Below are 17632 nucleotides of genomic sequence, written 5' to 3' on the forward strand. Positions count from 1 at the left end.
GGGCTGGTTGCGATGTGGAGGCGTCACAACCAAAAGACGAGAGAAAAATAATGAAATCAAATCAAACAAAACAAAAATAAATTTGTGGGCATTTTCCAAATATTTGTGAAGCATTTGGAAATCGACTTTTTTCTGGGGGTGCCAGGGATGCTTAAATTCTAAGCAAATTTAACACCATATTAAAATACCTTATTTCGTTTTTAAAAATGCCGTATTCTTTTAAATTTTTATTGTTGTTTAATTCTGAAGGTACACAAGACATCCCAATTGTTTATTGGTCCAGACACACCAGTGAATTCCGAACGTTTGTCCATATTTTATCAGCCTATGTGCGTGAAATTTGTCACTACGCATACTGTAAATTAAGAATTTAAAACAGCGTGGTAAGCTTAAAGGCCAATTGCTATCACTTGTGAATATTTACCCAGTCATGCGCTGAACTATATTTTTCTTATCAGATATACATAAGTTGTCTCCGGCTGCACCAGAATCTATTCCCTCCGTTTTCAGCTCATAAGACTCTTAGTCACTGCCAATTTTAAAATCATGGTAATGATTATTATGCTGATTTTAAGATCGGCAGTGAGTAAGAATCATACGAGCTAAAGACGGTGGCCCTAAATTCTGGAGCAGCCTGCTCCATATCCAAGCGTTTTGATCATCCACATGGTGTTGCTCTTAATCCTCAGGTCAATTTATTGCTCAAGGCGTTTTGTTCCTGCTGGACTTGCTTATTTGATTTTGGGTTGATCTTCACAAACTATTATTTTCTATTTGATTTTTAGTTCAAATTGGTTTATAATCTGAATATTTTGAACATTTGGTAACAAAAACGACCGAAGTTCTTTAAAGCTCGACTTCATTATGTTGAACTAATTTCAAACAGGCGCTTAAATAGGCGAATTTACATACACATACATACACGAGATAAGAATTTCGTCAGAATTTAAATATATTTTTAAAAACACGTAATCTTTTTGAAACTTCCGGCTAGCGACATATATATACATTAGGGTGGACCGGTGTGTATGGACCCGAAACATCTGTCATTCATGCAATATTGGGGATAACCCTAACTTACTTATTTGCTGAACAATGATAGTCTACTGTCATAGACAATATCTGGCTTGGATTAGAATATAATATTTGAAATAATTTGCCTTTAAAGGCAAAACCAAATTCTCTACGAGGTGAGAAATTCAAATCATGACAATCTGACACCCTTAATATCCATAAATTCTGATACCAAATTTTATGTCGGAAAAATTATAATAATTTCAGTACTTATATAGATTTTCTGTTTCTCTCGGACCAATTAATTTTTTTAGTCTAGTTATTAGTACTAGTTAAAAGATGCCTCTATCGGTATATAAAAGTAACTGATGGAACCATCATAACCAATTTTTAATTCTTCGGTTTTATAACCGTCCACATAGTGGACGACCGTCCCCCGTGATTCCAATAGTAGGATTTCATTTAATTGACTGTTTTTCACACTTCAAATCGGTTATGTTTGGATCTCTATTTAAATGTTAGAAATTATAACAAATGAATTGCTGTAGATTTGTACAATTCTTTATAAAATCATTAAATTAGTATCAATAAACCAAAACGTCTATTAAATTACAAATTATTATTTAGGAAATAATTGGCATTAATTTATTCACACAGTCGAGCCCTAACTTAGCTACCCAAAAGACTGGCCGCAATGGCCTCCGTGTCCATTAAAGTCATCTTATTCGTTAGCTTGGACTTCTTGTAGACGGGCTCCTCATCGGAGCTGTCTTCGACGTCGTCGTCTTCGTCATTGTCGGTTGCATCGCCTTTTTCTGATTCAGATAAAGATTTCACAACCGCATCCCGATCTGAAGCATTAGCCTTATTGCTGTAGATCTTGTCGGGATCTGGCAGCCAGGAGAGGTCCACTGAGTGATCACTATCGCCGTCAGCACTTTCGGCATCATCAGCATCTTGGTCCTCCACCTCCTCGTCGCTTCCCTTGGCTTCCTCCGTCTTTTTGCGCAGCTTCTCCCTCTGCAGTTTGTGACGTTTCTTGACCAGCTCCCGGAATCGCTGTTTATCGTACTGATCCTCCTCAGTCAGCAGTGCCTTGGACAGCACCAGATTGATTCCTCCGTCGTCGTCGTCTTCGTTTTCTGTTCGCTGCCTGGCACTTAGCGCCTTCATTTGACTGCGATCATCCGCCACCGTTTCGCCCTCCTCATCGAACTTGAGCTTGGAGTTAACCTGCAGATTCTTCTTCAGGGCCTTCTTAGCCAGCGAGGCCTTGGTGACCAGCTTCTCCCGCTTGGGCACCACCAGGGGGCCCTCTGGCTCGTCCTCGTTGCCCTCGGCCTCGTCCAGTACTACTGGTTCTCCTTCGACATCGTGATCCTTACGTTTCACTTTGATAAAGTCTTCGTCATCACTGTCATCTTCGTCTTCGTTAGCGCCGCCAAAGCTCTGTTGTTTGGTCATCTTGGTGAGAACTGGATTGGTTACTGGTGGGACATCACCCTGTTCCTTCTGCTGCTGCATCTGTTTCTGCCGCCATAGGAACTTTTCCAAGAAAGGAACGCGCGGCGTAACAGCCAGACCCAGCGACTGCGCAAATGCATCTAAATCCATGCTAAAGACATTAAACAAACGTTTGTTGCGCATTAGGAAAACGGATTTTATGTAGGAGAGAAAGGCACGCTGGGCGGTGGCTCTCAGTTCGGGAAATTGGGCCAGAAAGGCCTCGATCTTGACGCGCGGCGAGAAGAGTTTCTTTGGATCGATTTGTACACAGCGGATATTAACATTCAGCTGCTCCTTGAGTGCACTAATCATATACTCCTCCTCACTGGGGGTCAGTACCAGAAGACACTCGCCGCGTGTCTTATTCCGCGCAGAGCGACCCGCTCGATGAATATACTGTGAGACATCCTCCGGGCAGTCCAACTGCACCACCCAGTTGACGGCGGGAAAATCCAGACCGCGTGAGGCCACATCGGTGGAGAACATTACCACGTGACTTTTGCGCAGGAAATCCTCATAGATGGCAATGCGACGATCCTGATGGAGGGTTCCATAAAGAGCCAGCAGTGGACTACCCGGACGCAGTTTGCAGAAAATCTCGTACAGATACTTGGCTTGCTTGCAACTGGACACAAACACTATGATCTTTTGCTTTAAATGGTTCTTAATGAACGACCACAGCATGGTGATCTTGTCCTCGAGATTCAGCACCACATAGCTCTGCTGCAGAAGCTCGGGGAGGGCTAAGACAGCGGTGCTCGGACCCTTCATGGAGCTAGAGGTTTCTTCGCCTGACTTTGCTTTTCCGTAGCCCACATAGACTGGATCCTTCAGATTAAGCCTTGCCAAATCCTGCACCGTGTTCGTTTGCGTGGCCGAGAAAAGTAGCGTTTGACGCACCGGTGGAAAATTTTCAATAATAGAGTTAAGTGCCTTTTGGAAACCCATATCCAAACAACGATCGGCTTCGTCCAGGACCAACACCTCCATTGTGCTCGTATTAAAGAGCGGATTCTCGTCCATGTGCTGCAGCAGGCGGCCCGGTGTGCAGATGAGGATGTTGCACTGGTCCATGCGAGTCCGCTCGAACTTTAGGTTCTTCCCGCCGATGATGAGACCAGCGGAAAAGTCATGGTGCTTGCCAACTTTCTTCAGGGTCTCAAAAATTTGGTAGGCCAGCTCGCGGGTGGGCGAGATAATGATGGCGCCAACGCCATCGGTGCGCGACCATTTGTTCATAAACAGGTGCTCTAGAACCTGCAAAAGATTACAGCGTTATATTCTTTATATTCGGTGATTTCTCCCCTGGAAATCGGTAATCCAAGAACTTCGAACTTACGGGTATGAGGAAGGCCAGAGTCTTGCCACTTCCTGTGACAGCCGCGCCCAGCACATCCTTGCCCAGCAGCGCAGGTCCAATGCTCTCCCGCTGCACCTGCGTGGGATGCACGAACTTGGACTCCGCCAGCGCCTTTTGGGTCTTTTTGGACAGCGGAAACTGTCCAAACTTCTTAATGGCAGGCGCGTCTATTTCCGCGTATTTGCTCTGCAGTTCTTTAATCTCTGCATCGGTGGCGGCCAGTCGGGACTTGTTAAACTCCTGGCGTGGACGCTTCTGCTTGTTGTCACCGCTTCCCCGGGCGCCATTTGCTCCCTTGCCTTTGCCGGATCCCGGTTTGAATCGCGGACCCGGTCTTCCCGGTCCCTTGGGTTTCTGGCGCTGCATTCCCTCTGTTTACTGCCCAAAATGTATTGGATTCGATCCCGGTTGAAAGCTGCACGCGGTTGGTATTAGAGGTGGACTCAAAATCAATTTAGAATTCGTGTCACGAATTTTTGTAATTTATGTGATCTAGTTCCACACATAGATAAATCAGTGTGACCGTCCTCGGTTGTACACTGTAATTTTGTGCCACCATTCAACAGTGCCGAGCGCTGAGTTTTTAAGGGGGCTTAACTCCATCAAAACGTTTTAAAAGTACTTTTCTCCCACTCTTATTCCTGCTCTTCAAAAAAGCCATAAAATACCAAAAGGACCATAAATAAAATACAGTTGCAGTTTCGCCATTTAACAACACTGGCTATGGGGGTAGCAGGACTCGGTTGCCTTGGCAACTCTGTACGGCTGGGTTCACACACTCCGGCAACCCTGTCGTGCAGGTGTTCGCACAAGTCGACAACCCTAGCGGCAACAGTTAAAAAATGGTGTGAAACGGCGACGGAGAACGCGGCGTGCAACTGTTGGAAGCCATCGCTTGGTCCTCGTTTTGGTCCCGGGTTTTGGTCCTCCTATTAATCTCCATCTCCGCCCGGTTACCAACACACCATTTCCATTGCCAGTTCCAGTTCCACATCCACACCCCCGCCAGCCAGCCATCAACAACAACAGGAGTAACTCCAATCTCAAAACTCTTGCAATTCCCCTGCGAAATGGGCACCATCTCATCTGTGCTGCAATGGTCGTGCACCAAGTGCAACACGATCAATCCCACAGAATCGCTCAAGTGCTTCAATTGCGGCACGGTTCGCAAGGTGTTCCCCCAACAACAACAACTGCAGCAGCATCAGACGCAGCATCGAAGGGTCGCCGCCTCCTGGACAGCTGATGATGCACTGGAGCAGGAACAGGCTGAGAAGGAGCAGGAGAGGGACAAGGAGAAGGCCAGGGCGGCGGTTGCCAGGTAAGCGGAGCGGTCGCCACAAAAACAAACAGCCTGTGCCTGTTCTATGAGGGTGTATGTGTGTAGGCTCATGCATGTGTGAGGGCCAGTGCAGCCATTCAAGTGAAGGACAGGACAACAAATTTTAGCTAAAAGTATATCAAGAGCCAAAAAGCTGTATACAGGTGTGCCACGGATATCCGTAGTGATATTAAATCAATAGAGATTGAAGCATATGCAATTTAAATTTCAGAATCGGATCTAAAAAAAATCAAAAAATAAAAAAAAATGTTTTGAGTCAAAAATAAGTGAAAGTTTTTTTTTTTAATTGCAAATATTCATAAGCGCTTTTGGCGAAAATGGCACTGATTTGGTTGGTCCTTATTTATTAAATCGTCTAAACTATTATGGCGTAATATATGGACAGCCGATACAAACAAAAGTCATTTCAAGAAATGGTGTTACAACATTGAGCAAAAAAATTCTTGATCACCGTACCGTTTCTGTCAGTTTGAGGCAAAGTTTCTGGATTAACCAAAATTAAAAATATTAGGAAACTAACGTCTAAAAGCACAGGTCGATCTGTATTAAGTTACACTTGGTTGACTGAGAGGAATACAAAACTTAGCTTTTAAAGCTAAGATGTCAGCACTGGCAATTGTCCCTGAGCATGTGTGTGTGTGTGTGAGAGCATGTATACACAGCAGCGGCAGAAGCAACAACAAAACAGCGGAGCAGCGAGAATTGGGGAAAATCGATTTGGATAGAGAAGCATTGTTTACAAGTTTATCGATTCGCAAACTCGCTCGGCAAGCAGAACAGCAGAAGAACTCCCGAGGCGAACGGATGAGCGAGCGGAGAGTAGGAAAATGCCCAGTCATTGAGATAACCTTTGCGGTCAGAAAATCGGGAACCCCACACAAAGTCCCATCCGAGTCCCGACAAAAACGAAAAACCCCATTTACCTATTTTGCAGGAGCGAATACAAGCATGTGTACAAATCCCTGCTGCGTGGATGTTTGAAAAGACCACAACGGAACAGCCAGAACCTGCCAGCCAACTGTGTGGATTGCGAGGACACGCGCAAGTACATCAAGAGCTCCATCGAGCTGTACCGCCACTTCTCGAATCCGGCCCTAAACCGCCGGTGGGTGTGCCACGCCTGCGGCACGGACAACAGCTCGGTCACCTGGCACTGCCTCATCTGCGACACGGTCAGCTATCTGGCGCCCATCTACAAGGACGCCATTGCCGCCGATCGCGACCAGGAGCTGGCCGGAAGTCTGGGCAATCGTGGCGAGCTGCTGGCAGCGGACCACCCTCATCATCATCATCACTACCTCCATCAGGAGCTGGAAGATCAGCATCATCACCAGCATCAGTTACATTCCCAGCATTCGCACAAGAGGCACCTCAAAGGTAGATCTGTATCGGGATCTGGATCTGGATCGGCATCTGGACTGCGGCGCACCCAGAGCCTGAGCACCGCCATCGACAAGAGCGCCTCCGGACGCAGCTGCCACATCTGCTATGCGAACAACCAAAGCAAGGACATCTTTAATCTGCCGCAGGTCAAACCAGCGCCGCAGCTGACAGGTACGTTTCACAGCTGATTTGGAGATAACCACACCAGAGTTGTAATAGAAAGGCTTGGCGAAAGGAGAAATTTGGATATATAAGAAAGTTAATAAATTCTTGTAGCTGTTCCAAAAATGCATTATTCTATACATCGACATTATATCTCAATTTTTTTGTATCTATAATTTTGGATCAGTTTTTTTTTTAATAATTATAGTATATAGTAATAGTATATGTATGTTGAGGACCAACAAAGTTATGTCGATTCCTGTTAGTTATTCGATCTTTTCTATGACAGGTATATACAAGTCTTCCGTTTTTTAAATTTGATATATTATTTCTGATATCGTAAACAAATTTCCGTGAATTGTGATATGAGGGAGGATTCCCTTTAAAAATATAACAGTAATAGTTAGGGTATCCCCAAATCGTTGAATCATAAGGAAATAAAAAAACAAGAAAGGAAGCAAACTTCGGCAAACCGAAGTTTATATACCCTTGCAGTTGTTACAAATCAACTACATTTTGATATCTATGCCTATATTACTAAAAACAATGAAGCTATGTCGATTATGCGCTGCATTTAGCCATCCTTTTTATGGCAGCTATATGATATTGTTGTCCTATTTTAATTTAATAAAAACCGTAATTTCATAATATTTAAATATTAGCTCCTATGGGAGCTATATGATATAGTCGCCCGATCCGGCTCGTTCCGACTTTTATGCTGTCTGCAATAGAATGACAACTTTTGGAAATGTTTCAAGCAGATAGCTTTAAAACTGAGGATCTAGTTTGCGTAGAAACGGACGGACTCTCCTGGTGATGCTGATCAAGAATATATATACTTTATATGGTCGGAAATGTCTCCTTCACTGCGTTGCAAACTTTTGACTGAAATTATAATACCCTTTGCAGGGTATAAATATATTGTTGAATTATTATTGAAAATTATGTCCGAAGTTATTAATTTTGTTTTGCCGCCCCAATAGAATTGGAATTTCGACATCTATAAGGGACATATTTGTTTTGAATTTGGTTAACAGAGAAATGGGTATTGGATAGTCGTGTCACTTGACTATAGAGTCATAATAGTCCCTTGACTTTCCAAATCATATACTACCTGCAATAGAAAAAAGGCTTTTGCGAAAGTATTCCGATCAAGAATATATATATGTGGTCAGAAATGTCTTCTTTTTGCGTTAACAAACTTCCGACTAAAATTAGAATAATAGAAATGGGAGCTCAAAAGGCATTCAAAATATGTGATTGTCTGGAGCCGACATAAAGTAAAATTTAACTTCCCCAAGCTCCACCTCCCTAGATTCGCAACTGGTGAAAGTGATATCATAAATCTCACTAATAATCTTCCTATGTGAAGTTCTAATCCCACTCTTTTTCGCAGGGATTCCCCCCGTGGCCGCCTGCAGCAACTCTCGTTTTGCCATCGCAAATGACACATTTTGCCGGCGCAAACAGAACAATAATAACAAGAATCAAAACCACAAGGTGGTGCGTGAGAGCGGGGCCAGGCGAAAGTACAACTTCACCATCACCACGCTCTCGCGCTCGGCGGCCAAAGATTGCGGCCAGGGCCAGATGAAGCCACTGCGCCAGCCCCTTAATCTGAATCTGAATATCCAGCAGGAGCAGCAGCAGAAGACGGCGGCGAATCCCCAGCAGCTGCAGAAGAAGACCCAGCGGGAGCTAGCAGCAGTGAGTATGAATCCAACGCAGTTCACCATTCCGCGGAACGGCGTCTTCATAGCCGTCAACGAGTGGTCGGAGCCAACGGCCAACAGCTCCTCCAGCTCCAATCATCATCATCACCATCATCATCATCACAGCAACAGCATCAACAACAACAGCAGTTCCAGCAGTGGCAACAAGTTGTATGAGAACGAGTGCGTGGCCTTGGCCCAGCAGCAACTAAGAGCAGCTGCTGCCCAGGCGGCACAGGCAGCCGCCACGGCGGTGGCCATCGCGAGCTCGCCCTCTGGCAAGGCGTCGGCGGAACCACCACCGCAAGCCACCATACCCATCTATGCGCAGGTAAACAAGCAGCACAAGCTCAAGAAGAAGCAACAGATAGCCAACGAAACGCAAACGAACAACAATGGCAGTGGGGAGATCATGGATGCGGTTAGTGACTCCCTCACAGGATTGGGCACCAGTACCGATGGGAACGGCGATGCCAGTGAGTCCGAGTCGCAGGTGGAGGAGCATTCTATCTATGCTAAGGTGTGGAAGGGACCACGCAAAGCGACCGAATCGAAAATGTAATTGCCAGCGAGCGGGCGAAGGAGATTAGCCCACACCCATCCAACTTCCTATCCCAACAAACAAAAACGCCTTTGTTTCCGCTTATCAGTTGACTAGTTTTTTTTTGCTGATAATTTGCGTGGCGCTTAGTCACTAGGGCACTCTGTTTATATTTTGCTTTGCTTTTTTTCGTCTGTCGGCTTTTTCTTTCTGTTTGTTATAAGTTCTGTTTTAATTATTTCAGCTACTTAATTAACTATTGGATATTGACTTTCTTAGAGGTTTTCATTACTTCTGGTAACATTTTGAAAGAAAACTTTATTTAATTGAATTATGTGAAGCCATATGCTAATGGTAGTCTTTAATAAAAATGAAAATGTGTTTCTAATATAATAACAGTGTTCCTGAGAGTTTTGATAACCTGTGTGAAAAGTCAGTAATAATATTCTCTTATGATTTTGTTTATCTCCCGTCTTCAATGAATTTTGAACTTGATTGCATTATGATTGATTGCTTTGTTTTCAATTTGCAGTACGCATGATCCAGGGAGCAGTAGTCGCCTCTTAGTGGCATCATCCGCAACAGCATCCTCTGGAGCGGCGGGAGTCGGAGCGATAGCGGCAGCAGCAGGAGCAGTTGCTCCCACTCGTCACGACAATAAAGCACAGTTGGGCAACAGCAACGGCAGCCGCAGCAAGATGTGGACATGCATCAAATGTTCCTATGCCTACAACAGACTCTGGCTGCAGACCTGCGAGATGTGCGAGGCCAAGCCGGAGCAGCAGCAACAGCAACTTCAGCAGCAACACCATCTACAGCAGCAGCAACAGCAGGCAGGTGTGCTATCCTTTATCCAGGAAAAAGGTAGTGTGAACCGATTATTATGTGAACACCAATCTGAGTACATAATCAACGTTTTCAGGAACTCCCCGTGACGAGCCTTGGACCTGCAAGAAGTGCACCCTGGTCAACTATTCGACGGCAATGGCCTGTGTGGTCTGCGGTGGTTCCAAGCTGAAAAGCATCTCTTCCATCGAGGATATGACGCTGCGCAAGGGCGAGTTCTGGACCTGCAGCCACTGTACGTTAAAGAACTCGCTCCATTCGCCGGTGTGCAGTGCTTGCAAGTCGCACCGCCAGCCGCAGCTCTCGATTGCCATGGAGGCAGTGCGGGAGCGACCGGATGGTCAATCATATGAGGAGCAGGATGCCGCAGCCGTCGGTGGAGGAGGCGGAGGCAGCGGAGGTAATGTCCACCAGGCGAGCAGCAGCGAGGTTAAAGCACCCACAGCTTTAAATCTCCCCCTGGCGTCGGTGGCGTTGCCAATGCCGCTGCTGCAGATTCCAACGACATCGGCGGCCGGACTGCGTGGCTCTCGCAGTCCCTCGCCCAGGATGCAGCCACTGCCATCGCTCCAACAGCCGCAACAAAGGAGTTCCAGCTCTTCGGGCGCAATACCCAAACGGCACAGCACCGGCGGCTCCATTGTGCCCAGGAACATCTCCATCGCTGGACTGGCCAGCTACAACTTGCAGCAGGGCCAGGGAGTGGGCTCCGCATCGGTGGTGCCCGCATCGGGAGTCGGGGTCAGTTTCAGCTCAAAGAAGTGGCAGTGTCCGGCGTGTACGTACGACAACTGTGCAGCTTCCGTGGTGTGCGAAATATGCTCAAGCCCGCGTGGCCTGGCGAGCGCTGTTTTGGGTGAGGCTTTGGCAAGGAAGTCCATTCGAGTGGCCCTCACCCCGGCGGATATTCGGCAGGAAAGTAAGCTGATGGAGAACTTGCGCCAGCTGGAGGAGACCGAGGCGCTGACCAAGTGGCAGAACATTATCCAGTACTGCCGTGACAACAGCGAGCTTTTCGTGGACGATTCGTTTCCGCCGGCGCCAAAGAGCCTGTACTACAATCCGGCGGGCGGTGCGGCCGAGGGCAATCCCGTGGTGCAGTGGCGGCGACCGCACGAGATCAACTGCGATGGAGGAGCGTATCCGCCATGGGCGGTATTTCGCACCCCGCTTCCCTCGGACATTTGCCAGGGAGTCTTGGGAAACTGCTGGCTACTCAGTGCCCTGGCTGTGCTGGCAGAGCGCGAGGATTTGGTTAAAGAGGTGCTGGTCACGAAGGAGATATGCGGCCAGGGCGCATACCAAGTGCGCCTCTGCAAAGATGGCAAGTGGACGACGGTGCTGGTGGATGACCTGCTGCCCTGCGACAAGCGTGGCCATCTCGTCTACTCGCAGGCCAAGCGCAAGCAGCTTTGGGTCCCGCTGATCGAGAAGGCGGTGGCCAAGATTCACGGCTGCTATGAAGCCCTAGTTTCTGGCCGGGCCATCGAGGGCCTGGCCACGCTGACTGGAGCGCCCTGCGAGAGCATACCGCTGCAGGCGAGCAGTCTGCCCATGCCCAGCGAGGATGAGCTGGACAAGGACCTGATATGGGCCCAGCTGCTAAGCTCGCGCTGCGTGCGCTTCCTCATGGGTGCCAGCTGTGGCGGTGGCAACATGAAAGTGGGTTCTACATATTTATATATCTAATTCATATATAATAATACATACCTTTAACCAAAGGTGGACGAGGAGGAGTACCAGCAGAAAGGGCTGCGTCCGCGGCACGCCTACTCGGTGCTCGACGTGAAGGACATCCAAGGTCATCGGCTGCTCAAACTCCGCAATCCGTGGGGTCACTACTCGTGGCGTGGTGATTGGTCTGACGACTCCACTTTGTGGACGGACGACCTACGGGATGCTTTAATGCCGCACGGCGCAAGCGAGGGCGTGTTCTGGATCTCGTTCGAGGACGTGCTCAACTACTTCGACTGCATCGACATCTGCAAGGTGCGCTCCGGTTGGAACGAGGTGCGGCTGCAGGGCACTCTGCAGCCCCTATGCTCCATCTCCTGTGTGCTGCTCACCGTGCTAGAGCCGACGGAGGCGGAGTTCACGCTCTTCCAGGAGGGACAGCGCAACTCTGAGAAGTCACAGCGCTCGCAGCTGGACCTGTGCGTTGTGATATTCCGCACCCGCTCTCCAGCGGCGCCGGAAATTGGTCGTTTGGTGGAGCACAGCAAGCGGCAGGTGGGTGTTTCTATACCTATGCTTATACCACATGAGGTACAGAATCGTTACAATTCGGAAATCGTTTACTTCAGGTGCGCGGCTTTGTGGGCTGCCATAAGATGCTTGAGCGGGACATTTATCTGCTTGTGTGCCTAGCCTTTAACCACTGGCACACGGGCATCGAGGATCCGCACCAATATCCGCAATGCATCCTGGCGATACACAGCTCCAAACGACTGCTGGTGGAGCAGATTAGTCCCTCACCGCACCTTCTGGCCGATGCCATCATCAGCCTGACCCTGACCAAGGGTCAGCGGCACGAGGGGCGCGAGGGCATGACCGCCTACTACCTTACCAAGGCAAGTGTTGAAATACTTAAGGATCTTTGGGGGTCACTTAACAACATTTATTTCCTGTGCAGGGCTGGGCGGGTCTGGTTGTGATGGTGGAAAACAGGCACGAGAACAAGTGGATCCATGTGAAGTGCGACTGCCAGGAAAGCTACAATGTGGTGTCCACTCGGGGCGAACTCAAGACGGTGGACTCGGTGCCGCCGCTGCAGAGGTGTGTGCTCTTTTTTCCGCCTCAATTGGTCAATTAACTAATTGCTTAATTATTTATTGTTCCCATAGGCAAGTGATCATCGTGCTCACCCAACTGGAGGGCAGTGGCGGCTTCAGCATCGCCCACCGGCTAACCCATCGGTTGGCCAACTCGCGCGGCCTTCACGACTGGGGGCCACCCGGTGCCACCCATTGCCCGCCCATTGAGAATGTGCATGGATTGCACGCCCCGCGGCTGATCACCTAGAATGGGATTGCCACTTGGGATCGGGAATGGCGAAAGATGGGGAGCGGGCCACACATATTCCTTTCGGTGTTCTCTCTCGATGTTTCCTTGTGCGTATCCTGATTTGCATGCGTCTCCGCTCATTTCTACCCGTACTCTAGTCGATGTTTTGTAAACGTATCACATCACAGCAAAAACCAAAAGCTAAAACCAACCAACAAACAAATCAAACCATATATATGTGTATAGATCCGTGCAGATATGATATATGTGTTTATGTACTAAGGCGCATTCGGAACAGCGGAGCAGATCGGTTGGGATACGGCGGGGACTGGAAACCGAAATCCGGAGGCCCAGGACCTCGGCATGATTCCCTCGAGATCAAATGATATATGTTTTGATTTCAGCGCAGATGATTATGGATTATATAGATATGTATTGTGAATTTAAGTGCATCCAATATTCATATGTGTATTGTTTTAAAAATAAAGACTACAAGTTATAAAAGCAAAAAAGTTATGTAAATATTTTCAATAAGTAAGGAATTGTGCTACGTTTATGACATTTGGTCTATAATCACAAAATACTTTTTTTTTTAAATAAAAAAAACCGTTATTTGTTTTGTCTCTTGTAATGAGAAAAATTAATATTCTAAAATAGAGAACTAACTTTCATTTAAAATTGGGCGCTTGATTAAATAGGCCAAGTTGGCATCACCAAACTATTACCGATATTTCACAAAATCATCGAGCAATTGCTCATCTTTAAAGCCTAGTATTCAGATCGAAAAACGAGTACGCTAGCGTAAAAACTTTAATATTTCCAGTGTGACCAAAATTTCGAGAGTTCAGCAGAATTAAGCGTGCTAAGGTCGTACTGTCAACCAGCTGGGTTTGTTGACAAGCAGTTACAATTCCAATATCGTATTTGCGGGAAAAAGCCTTTAAAATATATTATCAACTACCTTGGCAAGACAAGTCTGCCGCTGCACAAAGAAATTAAAAAACAATACAATTTAAATTTAACAGTTGTTTTTTTTAATTTACTGATAAATATTTGCTAATTTAAAGTTCATAGCTGCACTGGTTATTAATACTGGTTAGAGATCGAAAAATATCGATGATGCCCAGCCAGACATCGATATTAGCGATATTTTGAAAACATCGATGTTAGCATCGATGTTGCTCCACCTCTATCTAGTGCTATTTTGTTCGTCATTACGTTGATTTCTTCGTTCGTTTCGTGTTTTATTTTAAAATGGCCGATACAAAGGGCGTGAGTAGCCGCTGTTTATTTGTTCAAGTGTCGTATGGATGTAGGGATAAATCCGGCGAACAGTGGGTGTGCCACCAGTGTATATAGATTGCATACCGGGGATGCCGACAAAGCCGATTCCGCCGCAGCCTCTGTTGATTTGTTTGCCGCTCCTCCTCCGTCCGTTTATCGGCCGCTCCTCCTCCCCCACTCGTTCCTTCGCCTTCGTTGTCCCCTCGCCTTTCGTTCACAGGGCTGGACTTCGAAGTGGAAATGGAAATCAAGTGATTCACAACATGCCGGCGGCGTCGGCATTCTTCCTTTGTTTCCGGGATCTTTTCTCTCTCCCCTTCTCTCAGTCGCCTTTGACCCACATAATATCGCTTATTGCTCCGAAGAAATGGCAGGAGAAATGCTGAGAAATGGGTGCCAATTGTTTGGGGGGCCCAAGAGAAATTTTTCACTGTGCGTGATGGGCATGCAAAACAAGTCAAGCAAGCAACCGCTTTCTAAGACTCAAAACTCTAACTACCAGTCTAGCCCTATATTAAACTGAAAACTTAAATTGATAATGCCGAAATGCTCCTTATAGACTGGTTCTTAACCCTAAAAACTTCCATTACCAAAGCGGGTTATTTTATTATTTCTATCTTTAAGTCCTTAAAACTTGAATTTTAAAAGCTAATTAGGCTATTTATAAATTTCACATAATTTAGTAAACTTTTAGTTATTTTCCAACGCTTAAGATCATTTTTTTTGATTCCTTATATATTTTTATTAATCTACATTTGTTCCACATTATGAATGAACATACATATCTTTTAAAACTGTTTCTATAATATTAGTAAAGAACATTGCCTAAAACGTTATTTTTATTAAAACATTTACCATCTCTGCTTCATAAGCATTGTTTTTTTGTATCATAACAAAGTCTGTTTATTTACACATTTTTTATAGTTTTATTTTTGCAAGAGTAAACAAAAAATCGAGGGTGTTCAGTGGTTTAATGTATTGGTTAGGTCTCTGTAGTTCTGTTGATGTGGTTTTATCATATAAATGGATTAATATGCATAGTTTGTAATTTTAATGATTAATAAATTTTGTTGCCTCTTACGTGGATCATTTAAAGTTTGCATAAGTTAGATTACTGTTGAAACTGTGAATCATGTCTTATCAAAATGCATCTAATCATTAAAGTCTACCTGGTAATGGAAAATTCATTAAATGAATCCCAATCTTTCACGTCCAAATAGGATAAAAGTAATGTTCACTTTAAAATGTTTGGCTAAGTGACAAAAGGATATTAAGTGTAGTATGGCTGTTATATTAAATACTTAAGAACACATCATATAATTATTATTATTTACTTGCAGTTTTCCAGCATTGAGACGCCCGGCTACGTGGGCTTCGCCAACTTGCCGAACCAGGTGCATCGCAAGTCCGTAAAGAAGGGCTTCGAGTTCACTCTTATGGTGGTCGGCGAATCCGGGCTCGGCAAGTCCACGCTGGTCAATAGCCTTTTCCTCACGGATCTCTATCCCGAACGTATCATTCCGGATGCCATAGGTAAACAAGCCTTTGTTGAGTCTCTGATTTAATTATTTACCTGAATGACCTTTCCCTTTTTATAGAGAAACAAAAGCAGACGGTAAAGCTCGAGGCATCGACGGTGGAAATCGAAGAACGAGGCGTCAAGCTGCGACTGACGGTGGTGGACACACCCGGATTTGGCGATGCCATCGACAACTCCAACAGCTTCGGCGCAATACTTGAGTACATCGATGAGCAATACGAGCGCTTCCTGCGCGACGAAAGTGGTCTCAACAGACGCAACATTGTGGACAATCGCATTCACTGTTGTTTCTACTTTATATCGCCCTTTGGCCATGGGTGAGAACACCTTATTATTATTACCTTAAGCAAATATTAATTGTTGTGAGTTCTCTACTTTCACTACAGCCTCAAACCCCTTGACGTGGAGTTCATGAAGAAGTTGCACTCTAAGGTTAATATTGTCCCCGTGATCGCCAAGGCTGATTGCCTTACGAAGAAGGAGATTTTGCGCCTAAAGTGCCGCATCATGCAGGAGATCGAGAGCCACGGCATCAAGATTTATCCACTGCCAGACTGTGATTCCGATGAGGATGAGGACTATAAGGAGCAGGTGAAGCAACTGAAGGAAGCTGTGCCTTTCGCCGTCTGCGGCGCCAACACTCTGCTCGAGGTCAAGGGCAAGAAGGTGCGCGGTCGTCTATATCCATGGGGCGTGGTCGAGGTGGAAAATCCTGATCACTGCGACTTTATCAAGCTGCGCACCATGCTGATGTAAGTGATTCGAAAGGGAAAACCCACAAACGGATCCTTTTTCGATTTGTTTATCGCTTGTTAACTGATCGATATTCCAATTGCCCAACAGCACTCACATGCAGGACCTGCAGGAGGTGACGCAGGAGGTGCACTACGAAAACTACCGCTCCGACCGCCTGGCTAAGGGTATCAAGGGCAAGGAGAACGGCGTGAAGGCCGACCGGGACAGCAATTCGCAGGTGGTGACCAACAGCGTGCTCGGCGAGAAAGACCGCATCCTGCAGGAGAAGGAGGCCGAGCTGCGACGCATGCAGGAGATGCTTGCCCAGATGCAGGCGCGCATGCAGGCCCAGCAATGAACAGGCGGGTATATTTTGTATATACGCGCAGAGCGGAGGCGGCAATCTATAGTTATACACTCAAGTCGTATATATACATATACAAAACATATATTTTGTACGCAGATTTTGGTTGCGATCGCGCTTTAATTCTACTCTCAATTGTGAAACGACGGGCGCTAAGTATTCTGTATTAATTTCGCATTCACCGTATATATATTCGTAGGATTTAGGTATACACACCATATACATTTATACACATAAACAACATACACCTGCCGCGTATGCAAAACGTCTGCAATGCAATTGCTCCATCAAAAAAAAAACCAACCATCAGCGAACTCACTTCATATCACTCCTATCAAGCGAAACACACAAAAACAACTATATTCCTACTATGTATTTAGACGCGATTAACAATGGATTATTATTGTACTCTGCATTTAGACTAAGCGAAACCAATCCGATTTATATTGTATGTTGATTCATTTTTGTCTGTTTACCTTATGTGTAGTCTCAAAGCGAGCGATTTATTTAGGTTATACTATGTGCGTAGCAGCCTTCTCCTCCGATTTTACTCGACAATCATGGGCGTTATCCCCTAGTGCCGCCTGATTCCTAAGCACGATCTGGTTGAACAAGCAGTGAACCCTTCCTAGGCGGTCCCAGGATCTCATGTTTAGTTGTAAAAACTCGGTTTAGAAGGCTGCTCGCTAAAAAGTGCACTCCTCGAACGGATGAAACAAAAACCAAAATGTGAAATCTCTTTTATTATGTATATGAAGACTTTTTTAACCCAATATAATCCCCTATGAATACATCTATATGTATGCTTTTTATACAATTTGTAAACCAGCCTGTCTAACG

General features: G+C 45.9%; 3 protein-coding genes across 7 annotated transcripts; 2 read left to right on the plus strand and 1 right to left on the minus strand.

Annotated features, from left to right (window-relative positions):
• Positions 1–1530: 1530 nt before the first annotated feature.
• On the minus strand, positions 1531–4338 carry LOC108049775 (probable ATP-dependent RNA helicase DDX10). Its single transcript, XM_017131093.2, has 2 exons — positions 3860–4338; positions 1531–3777 (listed from the first exon to the last, which is right to left on the minus strand). The coding sequence occupies exons 1-2, from the start codon at positions 4244–4246 to the stop codon at positions 1684–1686; spliced, it is 2481 nt and encodes an 826-aa protein (XP_016986582.2). The 5' UTR covers positions 4247–4338; the 3' UTR covers positions 1531–1683.
• A 329-nt stretch (positions 4339–4667) lies between these two features.
• On the plus strand, positions 4668–13375 carry LOC108049769 (calpain-D). Of its 5 annotated transcripts, XM_017131082.2 has the most exons (9): positions 4668–5201; positions 6157–6776; positions 8164–9037; positions 9553–9884; positions 9943–11528; positions 11589–12095; positions 12170–12436; positions 12499–12641; positions 12710–13375. In XM_017131082.2, exons 1-9 carry the CDS (start codon positions 4951–4953, stop codon positions 12885–12887), a joined length of 4758 nt encoding a protein of 1585 aa, XP_016986571.2. In that variant the 5' UTR covers positions 4668–4950; the 3' UTR covers positions 12888–13375. The 5 variants fall into 5 exon arrangements, with proteins under 5 accessions (XP_016986571.2, XP_016986572.2, XP_016986575.1 ...); XM_017131083.2 differs by lacking the exons at positions 6157–6776; positions 8164–9037; XM_017131084.2 differs by lacking the exons at positions 4668–5201; positions 6157–6776 and having other exon boundaries at positions 8753–8810.
• Positions 13376–14024: 649 nt separating this feature from the next.
• Positions 14025–17589, plus strand: LOC108049776 (septin-1). The gene is made up of 5 exons (XM_017131094.2): positions 14025–14141; positions 15494–15686; positions 15752–16010; positions 16080–16445; positions 16537–17589. The coding sequence occupies exons 1-5, from the start codon at positions 14124–14126 to the stop codon at positions 16784–16786; spliced, it is 1086 nt and encodes a 361-aa protein (XP_016986583.1). The 5' UTR covers positions 14025–14123; the 3' UTR covers positions 16787–17589.
• Positions 17590–17632: the final 43 nt, after the last annotated feature.

This window comes from Drosophila rhopaloa, unplaced genomic scaffold (assembly GCF_018152115.1).
Source record: "Drosophila rhopaloa isolate 14029-0021.01 unplaced genomic scaffold, ASM1815211v1 contig_3, whole genome shotgun sequence".
In the NCBI taxonomy this organism is placed as follows: domain Eukaryota; kingdom Metazoa; phylum Arthropoda; class Insecta; order Diptera; family Drosophilidae; genus Drosophila; species Drosophila rhopaloa.

Bases quoted from the DNA above. Each gene is read 5' to 3' on its own strand.
- LOC108049775 (XM_017131093.2), bottom strand. From the start codon at position 4,246: ATGCAGCGCCAGAAACCCAAGGGACCGGGAAGACCGGGTCCGCGATTC. The intron at 3,778-3,859 runs GTAAGTTCGAAG...AATCTTTTGCAG, and splicing joins CTCTGGCCTTCCTCATACCC to GTTCTAGAGCACCTGTTTAT.
- LOC108049769 (XM_017131082.2), top strand. From the start codon at position 4,951: ATGGGCACCATCTCATCTGTGCTGCAATGGTCGTGCACCAAGTGCAAC. The intron at 9,038-9,552 runs GTAATTGCCAGC...TTCAATTTGCAG, and splicing joins AAAGCGACCGAATCGAAAAT to TACGCATGATCCAGGGAGCA. The intron at 12,437-12,498 runs GCAAGTGTTGAA...TTTCCTGTGCAG, and splicing joins CCGCCTACTACCTTACCAAG to GGCTGGGCGGGTCTGGTTGT.
- LOC108049776 (XM_017131094.2), top strand. The intron at 15,687-15,751 runs GTAAACAAGCCT...CCCTTTTTATAG, and splicing joins TATCATTCCGGATGCCATAG to AGAAACAAAAGCAGACGGTA. The intron at 16,011-16,079 runs GTGAGAACACCT...CTTTCACTACAG, and splicing joins ATATCGCCCTTTGGCCATGG to CCTCAAACCCCTTGACGTGG.